The sequence below is a fragment of the Mandrillus leucophaeus genome, unplaced genomic scaffold (assembly GCF_000951045.1).
Source record: "Mandrillus leucophaeus isolate KB7577 unplaced genomic scaffold, Mleu.le_1.0 Scaffold389, whole genome shotgun sequence".
NCBI classification, from domain to species: Eukaryota; Metazoa; Chordata; class Mammalia; order Primates; family Cercopithecidae; genus Mandrillus; species Mandrillus leucophaeus.
Genome location: NW_012104131.1, coordinates 796844 through 814747, shown reverse-complemented (window position 1 = coordinate 814747; position 17904 = coordinate 796844). Strand labels below are relative to the sequence as shown.

Below are 17904 nucleotides of genomic sequence, written 5' to 3'. Positions count from 1 at the left end.
AGACACATGCACACGTATGTTCATTGCAGCGCTATTCACAATAGCAAAGACTTGGAACCAACCCAAACGCCCATCAATGATAGACTGGATAAAGAAAATGTGGCACATATACACTATGGAGCACTATGCAGCCATAAAAAAGAATGAGTTTATGTCCTCTTCAGGGACATGGATGAAGCTGGAAACCATCATTCTCAGCAAACTAACACAGGAACAGGATCCAAACACTGCATGTCCTCACTCATGGGTGGGAGTTGAACAATGAGAACACATGGACACAGAGAGGGGGGCATCACACACAGGGGCCTGTCAGTGGGTAGGTGGCAAAGGGAGGGAGAACACTGGGACAAGTGCCTAATGCATGCAGAGCTCAAGACCTGGATGCTGGGTTGATGGGTGCAGCAGATCACCATGGCACATGTACACCTATGTAGCAAACCTGCACGTCCTGCACATGTATCCCAGAACTTAAATTTTAATTAAAAAAAAAAATCTATGTGTGAAAAAAACGCTGAATGAATTAAATTTCCTCTATTGTGTTCATGCTTGGCTGAGTTAGACAAAAGAAAATGAGGCAAACTGTGTATTAGAAGAAAAATGTAGGGACATCTCTCAAGAAAACAAATATGGAACATAGTTGAGAACATTGTGACTTATAATGTCTAGATTTACATGCTTTACAAATTAATGCCTTTTGATATTGTCCATGATAAATAATTATTGGTTACACATAAAAATATAGAGATAAGTCTAGAAAGGACCTTGAGATATTAATGCTATATACCACAATCTCTATTCTTAGTCACAATTTAATATGTCAGTATGTTTTTAATGTTAAACAAAGAAAATTATTTGGTACTCTTTGGTCACTCTTTCCAATGTTTAAAACACCATGATTCTGAACTTTTTATGCATGGCTTATCCTAATATTCTCAAATATTTCTTAAATTTTTGTTGTGTTACCATCTAAGATTCTAAAGAAATTGCTGAATTTCTTTAAAAGTGAATTTTATGAGTAGTACCTTCAATAGTGAGTATCTAATTATTTAGTACTTTACCTTCCTTATGTCTGAGAGTAGCATCTTCCAACACATCCAGTGATGTGTCTGTGGAAGTTGGTGACCTTTTCTTCATTTCTATTTGTATGGTCTTGGCCTGAAAAGGAATTTGATGGTTTAATACTGGCATCCTCTCTTTGCAAGTCCAAGACTATAAGAAGGTGCACAGCCTTGCTAAAAGCTCCAGTTATTCTCCTGGAGCCTTTTCTTTTTATTAAATTGATACATAATCATTGTACATATTTGAGGGGTATATGTGGTACTTTCATACATGCCTACAATGTGTAATGATCAAGTCTGGTTAATTGGAATGCACATCATCTGAAACATTTATCTTTTCTTTGTATTGATAACATTTCAATTCCTCTCCTATAGCTATTTTGAACTATATAATAAATTATTAACTACAGTCACTGTATTATTGAACACTAGATCTTATTCCTTCTATTTAACCATATTTTTTGCACCCATTAGCTAACCTCTCTTCATACCCCCTCATACATACCCTTTGCGGCCTCTGGTAACCACCAATAAACTATCTACTTTTATGAGATCCACATTTTTAGCTCCCACATATGACTGAAAACATGTGAAGTTGGTCTTTCTGTGCCTGGCTTATTTCACTTAACATAACCTCAAGTTCCAATCATGTTGCTGCAAATGACAAGACTTTATTCTTTTTAATGGCTGAATAATATTCCATTGTGTATATACAACATTTTCTTTATTCAGGTATCCATTGACAGACACTTAAGTTTATTCATATCTTGGCTATTATGAATAATACTGTGACAAACATGGAAGTACAGCTATTTCTTCAATATGCTGACTTTCTTTCTTTTGAGTACATACCCTGCAGTGGGATCCCTGAATGATATGGTAGCTCTATTTTTAGTCTTTTGAGGAACCTCCATACTGTTCCCATAGTGGTTGTACTAACTCACATTCCCACTAAGAGTGTTTCAGAATTTTTGGGTTCTATCACTTGCCAATCTTTAGGCAGTTATTAAACTGATTTAGGAGTTCTTAAAATTAAATAAAATTTTATACTGTGAGCTCTGAGATCAAATATTAAAGGAGCAAAGACCATGAAATGGTTGTGGTATGATCCATATTTGACAAATAATCCAATATATAGATACAGTTTAGGATTATTGCAAAATATCCAATCAGGAAACATACTACTAAGTAATAACAGAGTGTTTTTCTAACATCTTAAATTTTGTTAGGATAATGTTAGCTTTATAACTTTGTAAATGATCTTGATAAAATAAAAAATTGTTTGGCATTGTGATGATAAGTCTTGAAGAATAACGAGCACTGGAATGGATTTGTAAGGGTTGTCTTAGATAGACCGTGTATGATATTAAATGAGTAGGACAGGCATAATTCTGTAAGAGAATTACTTATTTCTGTTTCTCATGTCTCTTGAATAATGGTTTTAAGAGATCTTCTGCTTTACTGATCTTGCATTGGTAAGATAGTTAAAACTTCCAGGCTTTGTTGTAGATATTACAAGTTCTATGCATTCATAACTCTGAGGAGTGTGACCATAGGTGTTTCCAGTGATCAGATGTAAAACGGTATTTGAATTTAAATGTTAAGAACTAGACAATGGATGGATGATATTACACTATAGTGATCCCCAACTGTTTTTACATTTGACATATGCAAAGGATGACACTATCTGTGTATTTGTTAACTTGGGGAAAATAGGTAAAGACTGCTCTTGCATAGAGTTAACTGACACAGGGGCTGCCACTGCCCCAGCACTGAGGGAGTTAATGGTTGAGGCTTGCCAATACCCAACCCAACATTCTGGCTGGCAAATTCTGCTGTGGTATATCTTCAATGGTATAATAGATACCATGAAAATCGTTACATTATTTCACTGTCAGTCAAGCCTCCTGCAATTTCACAAATACTACAGCTAGAGGAGGATAAAGCCAATGATACTGCATACTGGGTTTCCTCAGACCGATGACAGACTCTGTAGGTCTAAATTCCAGTTCCTGTTTTCTTTTTCCCCAGTAGGTAAAGTACATGAACAGACACTTCCCAAAAGAAGGTATACTGTGGTCAACAAATATATGATAAAATGCTCAACCTCAGTAATCATTAGAGAAACAAAAGTCAAAACCACAATGAGAAATTGTTTCCCACCAGTCAGAAGGGCTATTGCTAAAAAGACCAAAACAAACAAACAAACAAACAAAACAGATGTTGGTGAGGTTGTGGAGAAATTGGAATGCTTGTACACTGCTGGTGGGAATGTAAGTTCAGTCACTGTGGAAAGCCGTTTGGAGATTTCTTAAATAACTTAAAACAGAGTTAACATTAAAGCCAGCAGTCCCAATACTGAGTATATACCCAAAGGAATACAAATCATTCTATCAAAAAGACACATTCACGTTTATGTTCATCACAGCACTATTCACAACAGCAAGGACATGGGATCAATCTAGATGCCCATCAACAGTAGACTAAATAAAGAAAATGTAGTACCCTGGAATACTATACCACTCTAAAAGAAGAACAAAATCATGTCCTTTGCAGCTTGATGAACATGGATGCAGCTGGAGGCCATTATCCTAAGCCAGTTAAGGCAGGAACAGAAAACCAAATACCGTATGTTCTCACTTGTAAGTGACAGCTAAACTTTGTGTGCACATGGACATTAAGATGGGAACAATAGACATTAGGCACTGGGGACTACTAGAGGGAGAAGGCTCGCGGGTGGGCAAGAGTTGAAGGACTATCTACCGGGCACTATGCTCACTACCTGGGAGATGGGATCATTCCTACACCAAACCTCGGTGACATGAAATTTGCCCATGTAACATGTGCACGTGTACCCCCGAATCTAAAATAAAAGTTGAGAAAAAAAAAGAAACTTTTAAAAAAGTAATCTAAAAGTTCAAGATGTGGATAGGTGTGGTGGCTTATGCCTGTAATCCCAGCACTTTGGGAGGCCAAGGCGGGCGGATCACGAGGTCAGGAGATTGAGGCCATTCTGGCCAACATGGTGAAACCCTGTCTCTACCAAAAATGCAAAAATTAGCTGGGCGTGATAGGGCATGCCTATAGTCCCAGCTACTTGGGAGGTTGAGGCAGGAGAGTCGCTTGAACCCGGGAGGTGGAGGTTGCAGTGAGACCAGATCGCACCACTGTACTCCAGCCTGGCGACAGAGTGAGACTCCTTCTCAAAAAAGTTCAGGATGTAAGGGTTAGATTTTTGTTGTTGTTGTTTAAACTATGCTTATTCTAGAAACTATTTTTAGCTGAACTATAAGTTTACATAAAATTTAAGTTATAATTTATGCAATTTCAAATTTTGATGACATTAAAAACCAATAGAAGTAATTTTTTGTTATTAAGATCTGGCAGGGATTTCTTATATGTGTATCTCCTAAAGACGATATTGTGAGACATAGTGAATAATATCCTTGATTATATCCTTAATGGAGAGGAATTAATTACTCTTCATAGAGCTGTTTCAGATAGGGACAATGTTTGTTGGAATCGCATTAAGAAGCAATTCAGTAAAGATAATTGTCCAGGGTGGGGAATGGGGAATAAAGTACGTGGTAATAATACTGTTGCTGATATAGTTAGTGCTCAATTATCTACTACTTTGGCTTCAACTATGAATAGATTTCAGAATATGAAATGAATAAACCACATGTCTGCCTAGTAAAATATTTACCTTGATTGAGCTTCTTACAAATATTGAATAAATGCCCACACATGGGCCAAATACTAAGGGCATAGCTATTTTACAATGAAAATTGAGAGGACTGTTACTCAACACCCTTCCTTTATGGGATATTTAAGAGCTAATAAGGGCATATGCCTGAACTTTTGACAATCCAATATTAAAATTAAACTGGAAAAGGTGACTAGGATTCTTTTTCTCAAAACTCGTTTAAGTATTTTTTGGAGTGGAAGTAGTACTAAGGAAGAACTTGGTCACATGTCTTGCATTTACCTGAATATCTGACAAGTTTGTCATGAACTCAGGGTTACTCTTTCCTGCAGCCATGCTGGCCTTTTTAATTCTCTGACTCACCCTGCCCACTCCATCTATTTAGCCTGGACACATTCTTCACATCTCAGCTCAAGTGTCAGTTTCTCATAGAAACCTTCTCTGACTCAGAGAATCCTTTATAAAAGGCCTTCAAAGGACCATATCTCTCTGTTTTATTCCACTTGCCCCAGTTTCCTTTAATTTATTAAAGCAGAGAATAATAGAGTGAACTACCGAGTAACCAATATCCAGCCTCAACAATTACTAATGTTCTATTCTTCCTTTTTCATTTATTCTTCACTCTACTTATTTTCTGAAATATTTATTTTAAATGAAATTTCAGAGATAATACACTTTTCAGATAAAATATTAAAAATATAAATAACAACACCATTATCACAATTAGCAAAATTAGTAATTCCTTAATATTAACCAGTACTCATATTATACCCAATTCATTACTCAAAAACATCACTACAGTTGATTTGTTCTAATCAAAATACAAACAAGGTCCAAATATTTTATATACTTCGCAGTTTTATCAATTATCTTGTAATTTAATTTACTTTTTCCAACATGATTTATTTTGTAAAGATTCTGGGTTGCTTATACTTTAGACTTTTTCACAGTCTGTATTAGGTAGATTGTATCATTTCAGTGTAATTTAATGTACTCCTCTCTCTCTTATAGGCTCTGGGGGGAAAAAAGCAATTGGATCAAGACGCTTATTAGACTTAACTCAAATTTTGGGAAGAATATATTGTATCTGGTATTTTGTGTTTTCTATTCCATAACAGCAAGAAACACATAATTTATTGTCCTTGAGATACAATTTAGTGTTTATGATAATTTGATAGTCTATCTATCCATTAGACCATTAGCTTCATGAAGATAGACACTCTATTTGTGTTTATTAAAACTTTTTATATCCAGTGCTTTGTACAATTGTCAATCATGTTTTAGTTAGATGAATTATGACTATCATTTTAAATGTGGCAAATATTTTTTTAAAATATTTGTATTTCTACAATTTTATATACATGATTATCTTTCTGAGATTTTGCCAGTAGTTGACAATTCATAAGAAAGTTTCACCTGCAAGGAGTGCTACTGTTTCAGCACTGAGCCTCCGGAATGAGGAAGTGAAGTGGTAAATGATGGATTCTATTCCTCAGTGCTGTGAAATCAAATATCAGTGAGTATAGATCAATCTCTGCAGCTGGAACTCCTCAATGAGGATTAAACTCAAGAATTCATGATGGTACTTATCATATGTCTGATGCATATTTGACCCTCAATAAACATTTTATGTGACTGCTATCGTCACTTTTATTATTATTTTAATTATACCTAAATAGAGTCAAAGACAAGAATTTTATGTTGCCGAGTGTTTCTCTATTGGAACAGCCATGCCTTCTTGCGTTTGCCTTCTTGTGTTTTCTATAATTAGTGACTGATTATTTATGAACTTTATTACCATGAATTAAATTTTATAGTGTAATAATATAAACATTTTAATATCTTGTATAATATTATGGCTAGTTCTACATTTCCCACTTTGGAGACTGAACCCCAATTTTCTAATGTGAAATATTGAGATAATTCTAATACCTCAAAGGGTTGTCACAGTAGAAAGGCAACAATGTATGTAAAAATTTAGCATTGAGTCTGAAACATAGTAAATCAGCAATAAATGTTGCATGATATTAATGTTATTATATTGTTATGAGATAATTCACTTCTAAAATGTGAGTTTATTCAATCTGATTTTTTCCATAAAAATCAAGTGTTCTTAATATAAATTGCTGAGCGCAATAGTTTGTGTAAAAGCTCTCTTCAACATGATGCATAATATTGACATTTCATAATAATTTTATTAATATTCTTCATAACATTTTTCAGTTGCTTAGTATAGTGTAAGCAATGCTTAGTGCTTTACATGCATTTATTTCATTTGGACCTCACTACAACCCATAAGACAGGTACTTTATATACATTTTACAGATAAAAAAAGCTGAAGTTTAGAAAAGCTAACAAACTTGGCAAACATCATTCATTTATTAAGTAGCTAAATTGGGCTGAAATCCACATTTATCTGACTGCAGAGCTGTGCTTTTGGTCAATATGACCAACAGCTTTCCTATAATGTGAGAATACGAAGCACCTGAGCAATATCTCGGCAATTCCAGCATTGGAATTGACATCTCACTGGTTTGCAAGCAGATCAGTGACGTGTAGAGCCCTCAATTTGTTCCATTTTACATTATTTTTTCCAGTTTTTGTCTTTATAAATAAAACGGGAAAATTCTTGCACAAATAGTGTATACTTTTACTTCCCAGAAAATTCTGCTTGATAAAATGTTCTAGGAATCTTCCAGGAAAAGAAATGGGTTATGATTAAAAATTTTAATAAAAATCAGAAAATGTGATCCAGAGCAGAAAAATGAGTGGAAATATTGTAAAACTGGGAAATATCCAAGTTCTTCATAAGCAGAGTTAATAAAACATTTCATCTAGGATCAGAGAAGCATTGTTACATTCTTGGATACAATTGAGTGCAGTCATAAGCCCTTAAGATTGTGAAATAGCTCTTCAGAACAAATTACACGTTCAACATATCATTCAAACCCTAATTGCTCAATCTGAAGGACCCCGGACTCATTTCTTAGAAACAGAAAGCTTTTGAAATTTGTTTTTCTGTGGCTTACTCATATATAATGGGAATACTCAATAGCCGTTTTTATACATGTTTTCACACAGTCCATAATTGCTTCTTGTTCAATGGTATGCATGTTATGGACACAAGCAGCTATCGAGTCATTCAGTATGATCTTACATCATGTTGTTCAGATCCCACTTTTTGGTACAGTAGCTTTCTAAAGTTTCTTGACTGGTGATGACTTAATAAAAGGGTTATATACAGGGGAGTTAACATTTCCCTCTTTGACTTAGTAGGGATGTTTGGTATTAATGTACCTTACTACATATTCCACTTCGTGGCAGAGTGTATCTCGGCCCTTTACCTTTCCCCCTTGTCTTTTTATGCCTTTATGAGAGGGTTCTGGGTATGGCTCCTCTCTATTTTTTGTTCTCTGGCTCAATGTAGACCTTTTTCCCATTTACCAAAAAGGTAGTTCAAGGAAGAGACGTGAGATTACCAGGTCCTGCAGAATATTAGAAAGCTACTTCTGGTTGCTTTCTTCCATCTGGTCCCTTCTTTAAGCACACTCATGCACAGTTTAGATTTTTAAAGACAATTTTACAAAACTTCCTTAATGCTACTTCTGTCAATACTTTCAAATTAATACACCAAAGTTTTTGCTATGAGGCTAAATAATCTGAAAAAAAAATTAAAGCACAACACTAAGCTAGTTGAAAATTACAGTAAAACATTGTTAGGTTTTATTCATCTGGATTTAATTACTTCAGGAATAAAATAATTCCCTGTGCTATGATACATACTGCATTTCCTCTGGGAAGAACTAGAAAGCCAAAAAATTAATTTTATTTCTGTCTACAACTTCAGTACTGTAATTTTATCCATCCTTTTAGTACTTTCTAATTTCTAAATTATGGAAGATTCTGTCACTTTTGCGTTAACACCAGACATTTTTCAAAGTTGTAGCAAAAGCAAGCTCTCTTATTGAAATATTTTTTGATCTTCTGATTACACACAGATATAAACATCTATTAGAAGGCAATGTACTCCAAGACCTCAAAAAGACACCTCTAGCACTGTGATTTTAAGAAGCATAAAAAAAAAAAGAAACCATGTCATTTGCAGCAACACGGATGCAGCTGGAGGCCATTATCCTAAGTGAATTAACACATGAACAGAAAACTAAATACTGCATGTTCTCACTTACTAAATGGGGGCTCAGCACTGGGCACACATGGACCTAATAATGGGAACAACAGACCCTGGGGACTATTAGAGGGAGAAGGGACTATTAGATGGGGAAGAGAAGACGGAGGGCAAGGAAGGCCTGAAAAACTGCTTGTTGGGTACCAAACACTACCTGGGTGACAGAATCATTCGTACCCTAAGTCTCACTGTCACGCAATATACCCACATAAAAAACCTCCACATGTAGCCCCTGAATCTAAAAGTTGAAATTTTGAGATACGTTCCATAAATACCTAGTTTATTGAGTGTTTTTAGCGTGAAGGGGTGTTGAATTTTATCGAAGGCCTTTTCTGCATCTATTGAGATAATCATGTGGTTTTTGTCATTGGTTCTATTTATGTGATGGATTACATTTATTGATTTACTTATTTTGAACCAGCCTTGCATCCCAGAAATGAAGCCGACTTGATTGTGGTGAATAAGCTTTTTAATGTGCTGCTGGATTTGGTTTGCCAGTATTGTTAGACTGGATAAAGAAAATGTGGCACATATACACCATGAAATACTATGCAGCCATAAAAAAGAATGAGTTCATGTCCTTTGCAGGGACATGGATGAAGCTGGAAACCATCATTCTCAACAAACTAACACAGGAACGGAAGACCAAGCACCGCATGTTCTCACTCATAAGTGGAAGTTGAACAATGAGAGCACACGGGCACAGGGAGGTGAAAAATCACACATCAGGAACTGTCGGGGAGTGGGGGCAAGGGGAACGATAGCATTAGGAGAAATATCTAACACAGATGACAGGTTGATGGGTGCAGTAAACCACCATGGCACATGTATACCTATGTAACAAACCTGCACGTTCTAGACATATATCCCAGAACTTAAAGTATAATAATAATAAAAAGATGCTCTAATAAAGCAATTATTTAAAATTCCAAAAAATGTTGAAATTATAAAAAATTTAAAAATTTAAAACTGCATAGAAAAATAAAGAACACCACCATCACTAAGAAAAAGAACTAAAACCCAAACAAAAAAATATCATAGTATGAACCCAGGAGGCAGAGCTTGCAGTGAGCCGAGATCGTACCACTGCACTCCAGCCTGGGCAACAGAGTGAGACTCTGTCTCAAAATAAATAAATAAATAAATAAATAACAATTTTTTAAAAATCATAAGTGTGGTAGATTATTTGCCATAATAGCCACAGATTTCCTTCTTTTTATTTATACCCTTAGGAAATCCCTTTCCACCTTAACTCTAACCTTGGCCATGTTACTTGCTTTACCCACTGGACAATAACAAAGGTGATACAAGCAGAGCCTTAAAGCACTTGGCATTGGTGCTTGCTCCCCTGCTGTTTTTTGCAATCTGTGACCACCATGAGACCAGCGATGAACTGTCTCAACTGAGCCTAAGCCATAGAATCATGAGCAAATAAATGGTTGTTGTGTCAACATAAAAATAAAACATATATAAATATATACCTTATCTGTTTCGTTTCCTTCTTGAAGTTCTTTCCCAGTCTGTTGAAATTTTGGTTCAATCTTCTTAGATGTTTGACCAACTCTCTGCTTTTCTTCTTCATAGGCCATGGCAAGTATGCCTAAGAACAAACTTGCCATATAAAAGGAAAACCAAAAACTTACCACAACAAAAAATATCATGTAGACTTTCCCAGAGGCATAAAGTATCTAAGGAAAGGTAGAAAGTAAGGCAAAAGAGTAAAATGTTATTTATCTTCCGTGATTCTCCTATTTTAAAATAAAAGGCAAAATTTTGTTAGGAAAATAATGTAGCCATAAATGGAACGTAATCATAAGACTGTTTAAGCACTGGCTCCACCTGAAGAAATAAGAAAAGCTTTTGAACTTGAGACATGCATGTGAAATATAAAATATATGCTGTAAAACGAAGGGAAAATTAGTAATTTAATTAACTTAGGGTAAGTATTTGATTTTTATGTCTTCATTGATAGAGAAAATACATTTGAAATAACTGTCATCTCTCAATATAGAAACTGGACAGCCTCAACATGGAAAGTTATTTTCTTTGCAGAAGAATCTTTAAATATATGAAGTTTAATGAAGTCAGAGAATGTTTGGAGATTGTTTTTTCTGATTATTACTTTATGGAAAAATCACAGCAAACTAAAAAATTAGTCTTTACAAGGAATGGAGAGCAGAATTATTTCTTTACCTGTCAGAGTATCTGCTTTGGTGAAGAACCTTTAGACAAGCTCCATGGGGAAGTCAAATTACCCATTTACATGAAGGCAGTGCAGTGGGTGACATTTATGGATAGCAAATTACAACATTTTAGATTGTCAAACACAGCACTGACTAGCTTTTTATTTCATAGTAACTGCCTAAGACAGATCAGAAAATTAAAAGATTTTAAAAATTATAAGTAGAGCATTACAAATATAAAATATTATCCATTGATTTGACCTCATTGATCAAAAGTACATAAACAAAATTTAAGAAAACAAATGAGAAATTAACAGAAAAGTATTATCTACAGAAAATATTGTGTGGATGTAAAGTAAAGAATGTTTAAAGATTAATAGAAAGCTCAAACATTCAATGAGAAATAATTTCTTGACCTAGAGTATATTTGTCTTTAAAAGTATTTTTAATAAGCCCTATCATCACAGTGAGTAAACTATTTAGGACTGGTTAAATATTTTCTCACTGAAGTACCTGTTATTTACTGTAGTGCATTCAGCAGTCAGGAACAGGTATTATAAAATACACTGCAAACCCCATCTCTACTAAAAATACAAAAAAATTAGTTGGATATGATGGTATTTGCCTGTAGTCCCAGTTACTCAGGAGGCTGAGGTGGGAGGATTGCCTGAGCCCAGGGTGGTTCAGGCTGCTGTGAGCCATGATCACACCACTGAACTCCAGCCTGGGTGACAGAGTGACACCATCTCTCAAAAAAAAAATGTACCCTTCAGGCCATGCACATCAGTAAATAGAGTTGTTCCAAGTATTCATGGGTTCCATTTCTGTGGATTCAACCAACCATGGGTCCAAACTATACATATTAAAATTTTATCTATATTGAACATATAGACTTTTTATCTTGTCATTATAAACAATACAGTGTAACAACTATACAGTCTCATACCATGTAAAAACATTTAGGTCAATGACCAGCAGCATATACAACAGTGATCTCAAAAGATTCTAATGGAGCCGTTCTATATAGGTATATCAATTTTTTTGGTTTTTTATACTATGTTTTTACTGTATCTTTTATATGCCTACCTATACAAATACTTAGCATAGTGTTCCAATTGCCTACAGTATTCAGTATAGTTACATGGTGTGCAAGTTTGTCGCCTAGGATCAATAGGCTACATACGCTATATAGCCTAGGAGTATAGTAGGCTACATCAACCAAGTTTGTGGAAGTACACTCTATGATGTTCACACAATGATGAAATCACCTAATGACACATTTTTCAGAATGTATCCCTGTCATTAAGTAACACATGACTGTATTTACATAGCGTTTACATTGTACTAGGTATTATGAGTAATCTCATTTAACTTATACAGGAGATAATTTATACAGGAAGTATGTAGGTTATATGCAAATTCTATGCCATTTTACATTAAGGAACTTGAGAATTCATGGATTTTAGTATTCACCAGAGGTCCTGTAACTGATCCCCCATAGATACTGAAGGACAACTATACTTTATGTTTATTATCTTATTCAATATTGCTTTCAATATACAGAAGACAAATGAAAATTAGATAGGAAAAAAGCTACCAAGATCTCACAGTCTATGAGGGAATGCCTGAATTCAGAACTTTTGCTCTCTTCACTGTATAATTCTAGTGGAGCATAAAAGCACATGCTCTTGTTAGCATAAAACAGTATACAATTTCTAGTTTTATTACATTTAATTTGAAATAGAGGCTAACTGTGACCTCTATTTCAATGCTTTTTATGACTATAAAATGAAACATTATACACGAAGATCTTAGCACATCCCGAGTTCCCAATAAATATTAGCTATACTGTAAACATAACTTTGTTCCCTGAGGGTTGATACTGTTTTGTTCATTTCTGTACCCACAGCATACCAGAATACTTGGATAAAATAAATATATTTTGAATTAATAGAAAACAATAATCTCCAAAACATACACTATACTCTTTGGGAAGGATTGCTAAATTTCCCTATTCATAATTAGTTCAGTTTAAGGCAATGTTCAGCGTACAAATCTAGACAAAATCAAAACAAACTCTATCTACATTAGTCAGTAAAAACTTGGAGTACACTATTCACAATAGCAAAGACTTAGAACCAACCCAATGTCCATCAATGTTAAACTGGATAAAGAAAATGTGGCACATATACATCATGGAATACTATGCAGCCATAAAAAAGAATGAGTTCATGTCCTTTGCAGGCACATGGATGAAGCTGGAAACCATCATTCTCTGCAAACTAACACAGGAACAGAAAACCAAACACCACATATTCTCACTCGTAAGTGGGAGTTGAACAATGAGAACATATGGACACAGGGAGGGGAACATCACACACCGGGGCACCTGTTTGGAGGGTGGGGGGAAGGGGAGGTATAGCATTAGGAGAAATACCTAATATAGATGATGGGTTGATGGGGTGCAGCAAATCACTATGGTACATGTTTATCTATGTAACAAATCTGCACATTCTGCACATGTATTCCAGAACTTAAAGTATAAAAAACAAACAAAAACTTGGAGTACAACAATGAAGATCCTGAAGGCCCTAACAGCAGGACACTTCCAGACTGGTTCCCTATTTCTTCGGTAGAGGGAAAGAACTATCTTAAAACAATTGCTAATGAGAAAATTAATTCATACATTTTGGGGGTAATAAGTGAAGAGCAAAACCTGTATTATCATAGCATATACAGTGATATAGCCCATACAAATTCACTTATATTTTTATTAAAGTTCCATTAAACATTGTATGTATAGATGCTGAGAAAGCAACAAAAATTAAAATAAGACAAAAATTCTTATTTTTTTTTCTCAGATAGATAAAAAGTTAGCAGGTAGTTTCTCAGGCAGTTCATCTCTAAATGGGAAAATAGTTGGACAAGCAACTAAAACATCACAATCTGAGGAAAGTATAGTGGCCCGTGGCATTCCATGTAGGATGTGCCTTACTTCTACACTGGGCTTGGGGAAAAGCTCAAAGAAGAAATCATGGTTTCACAGCATAAATTTGAAGCATGAAACTGAAGGCAGATAGGAGGAAAGTTAAATTTAGGGAGAGGGTATAACATACATGGAAATATGACATTACGAGAAAAGCTCATTTAGGAAGCAGCAAACCTTTTAAATAATTATACAGAGAGCATATATTAGAGTATGTTAAGAAATAAATCAGGAGATGTAGGCAGATGAGACCTTGAAGGGCACTATATATCATGCATATAGAGTTGGAACTTTGGCCTATGGGAATTTGAAAAACACTGACGGACATTTAGAAGAAGAATAACATGATAAAATTATTTTAGAAATAAGAACCTCCTAGTGTTTTGGAGAAAACACTGAATCTTATCAAAGAGACTGGAAATACCAATGGAGGTTACCAGTCTAACAAAATTAGAAAAATACAGTTTGTATAAAAATGTCACTTGTAATATTTTCTTTATTTTTACCAAAAATACAATTATGCTGCATGTATGTTTGGTCTACTTGATTTCCATTTAACAATATATTATGAAACTCTGTGCCCCAAATATATTACTTTAGCCTATCATCATTGATGACCCATATATACACATATATTGCCCAAAATTTATCAAGTCAACCAAAATAAGCATGGATTGGATGTGTATGAATGTTTGTTTAAAAATAAAGAATGTTCTCCTTCAAGTATAAATAACTTCAGAAGTTAGAGTAATGCTGCTTTGAAAATAACACTATTTTCTACTATGATAGAACTTCTCTTCAAAGAAAAACTGCATCCCCATTTTAATGAGCATCATACCTGAGAAACTATGACACATACATAATTAGTTATGAACACAGATTCTCAGAATTTGAATTTCAATTCTCATTACAGTAAGCCTTCTGTTATGGTAACTGGAACATGATTGAATATTGAACTGGATAAGAGGAAATAAAAGAACAAAAAGAAATAGGACACTGTATATATTCAATAAATAATTGCTTAAAACATGGTAATGTCATAAATTCAAAATGTTTTAACTAAAGAATTAATACCTAGAAATGTACTTTATTTAGTGATTATCAACTGCATAATATCACAGGCTTTGAAATAAGACTATGATCTGAGATCTGGGAGGTTCAACTGCTGTAAATTTTGGGAGGCTACTCGACCTCTCCAAATCTTAGTGTCTTCATATAAAAAGCACACACACAAACAAACACATACAGTCTCTCTCTTCTCTCTTCTCTCTCTCTCTCTGACCTTGTAGAATTGTTTCAAAGATTAAGTAAGATATAATACACGTGGCATTGTGGCCAGCTTATAATTTGACATTCAGTAATTCTAGTTCTCTTTTCTTTTGTCTTCCAATTCTTCTGCACGTAAAAATTTAAAAAACTATATTACATTTGACCATTATCTTAGAAGCGAGGGCATGGTGCCATTCCTAACTACAGTACAGATTCTTTCTGTTCTTACCTGGTGATAAAGTACTTCAGGGTAATCCTGAGCCATTAACCGAAATAGGGCAAATAAGGCCCAGCCAAAACTGTCAAAATTTGTGAAGCCATGATCAGGATTTATGCCAGCTTTTACACACACATATCCTTCAGGACACTGACTAAAGAAGACAAAGAAAAAAACCTGCTTACTGTTAGGTGACATTATGGCCAAATCATAACTACAGAACATCTGTCCTGAGTAATAGAGAACTCACTTTTCCACAGGGAGAATAATGTCTTCTCCCAAACAATTGCCTGCTAAAAAGTCACACATGAGTTAGATTTTAAGTTGATACAGTGAACGGTGTTAATTAAGCAAAAATAAAAAGGGGCCTCAAAAGTGGTTTTTGCCAAACCATTTTTTTCTATTTCTTTATTTTTTTCATTGACAAAGAGAAACTGTACATATTTGTGAAGTACAACATACTGTTTTGAAATATGTACATATTGTGCAGTGGCAAAATGGAGCTGACTAACACATGCATACCTCACATACTTTTTTTGTGGTGAGAATACTGAAATCTATTATCTTACCATTTTTCAAGAATAAAATGCCTTGTATTAACTATATCTTTACTACTCCAATATCAAAAGGGAAATATCTGAACATCAGAGTGAACTGATGGAAAATAGTACTGATAAAAATACAACTGCAATGGTTGAGGGTATAATTTTCAAATGACTTCATGTAAAGCCTTTAGAACCCACTATTTAAGGGTGAGAAAACACTTACTGCATCGATAATTTATAAGCAGTATTTGCACATGGGGAGGCAGATCCAATTAAATATTTATTTTATTTCCTTTCAGGGAGTCCTCATATTTCTATCCACTTAGGAGCTTCGGTGTTGTGTTCCATGATTACAGTGGTAGCCCAGTAAATCATGCTTCCTCTCTCCACGCCCTTGTGTAGTTTTCTCTCATATTATTTTGGGTTTAGTCATGTTACTTGTTTTAGTTTTAATGGAACAAAGAGAGGTTTAAAAATCATTCATGCATTGGGACTTGCTAAATTGCTGACCCATAGTATCTGAGCAAATGAAGTTCTGTTGTCTTGTTGTTTTGGGATAATTTACCATGCAGCCAAGTATGACTGCTGCAGGTGAAACACTGCATGACTTTCTTTTCTTGCCTTGAAATATACCATTGTATCCTGAATATCCATGACCACTACATATATCCAAAATGTATTTCAGGTCATACTTGAGCTTGCAATGTACATAAAAGGAATTAGCTGAAATGGGATGGGACAGATACAAAGAGATGGGCTCACCATTTGGATATGAGAATAGAATGGGAGCCTAGCAGGAGCGGGGCAAAAAAATATGTGCTGAGGCCGGGCACAGGGTGCATTGGCTCACACCTGTAATCTCAGCACTTTGGGAGGCCAAGGTGGGTAAATCGCTTGAGTCCAGGAGATCAAGACTAGCCTGGGCAACATGGCGAAAACCCACCTCTACTACAAACACAAAAATTAGCCAGTCATGGTGGCACATGCCTGCAATCCCAGCCACTTGTGAGGCAGAGGCACGAGAATCACTTGAACCCAGGAGGCAGAGGTTACAATGAGCAGAGATTGAGTCACAGCACTGCAGCCTGGGCAACAGAACAAGACTCGGTCTCAAACAAACAAACTATATATATGTATGTGTGTGATTGTGTGTGTGTGTGCGTGTGTGTGTGTGTTGAGCAAGTGAGAAAATGTCAAAAACCCCTGAATTTAACTAAACCATATAACTCATGCTCTCCTCCCCCATGAGCCTTTTGTTAATCTGGGCACCAGAGTATAAGAAAGAGCTCAGTTTACAGATGGCTGCCAAGTCATCCCAGCTGAGCAAAGCAACAGGAGGGAATTACGTGAGTCACACACTGCTGTGAAGTGCCCTGTTTCCCCTTTATGAATTGTAATTTTCATCTGAAATTATAGGACAATGAGACATGACAGTTTTGTCATCTCACTTAAGAATTATTTTGAAATGCTGATTTTAAGAACGAGGTTTTTATTAATGCAAATTATAGCCATAAAAACATGTAAGAGATTAAATAAGTGAAGTATCAGCATATCTTTTCAATTTTTTTTTTTAATGGATGTGAGGCTTTCAGTATTGCCCAGGTTGGCCTCGAACATGCAGCCTCGCCTCTTTGCATGCCAGGACAACCAGCCGAGCTATCGCGGCTTCCATCAGCATATCTTTCATATTTCTTTTCTCCCAAAACTTCTTTCCAAATGATAGATATATATTGTCTCTCTTGGTCATTCTCACT

The 17904-nt window shown here is 35.2% G+C and overlaps 1 protein-coding gene across 1 annotated transcript in view; it reads right to left on the bottom strand.

The window, feature by feature from the left end:
* SCN7A (sodium channel, voltage gated, type VII alpha subunit) overlaps window positions 1–17904 on the bottom strand; it is an 88289-nt gene that overhangs the window by 44585 nt on the left and 25800 nt on the right. Inside the window, exons 9-11 of the mRNA XM_011990982.1 lie at window positions 15618–15759; window positions 10432–10638; window positions 1059–1155 (exon numbers count right to left, since the gene is read on the bottom strand). Coding sequence (XP_011846372.1) covers window positions 1059–1155; window positions 10432–10638; window positions 15618–15759 — 446 coding nt within the window. The remainder of the gene's footprint in view (window positions 1–1058; window positions 1156–10431; window positions 10639–15617; window positions 15760–17904) is intronic.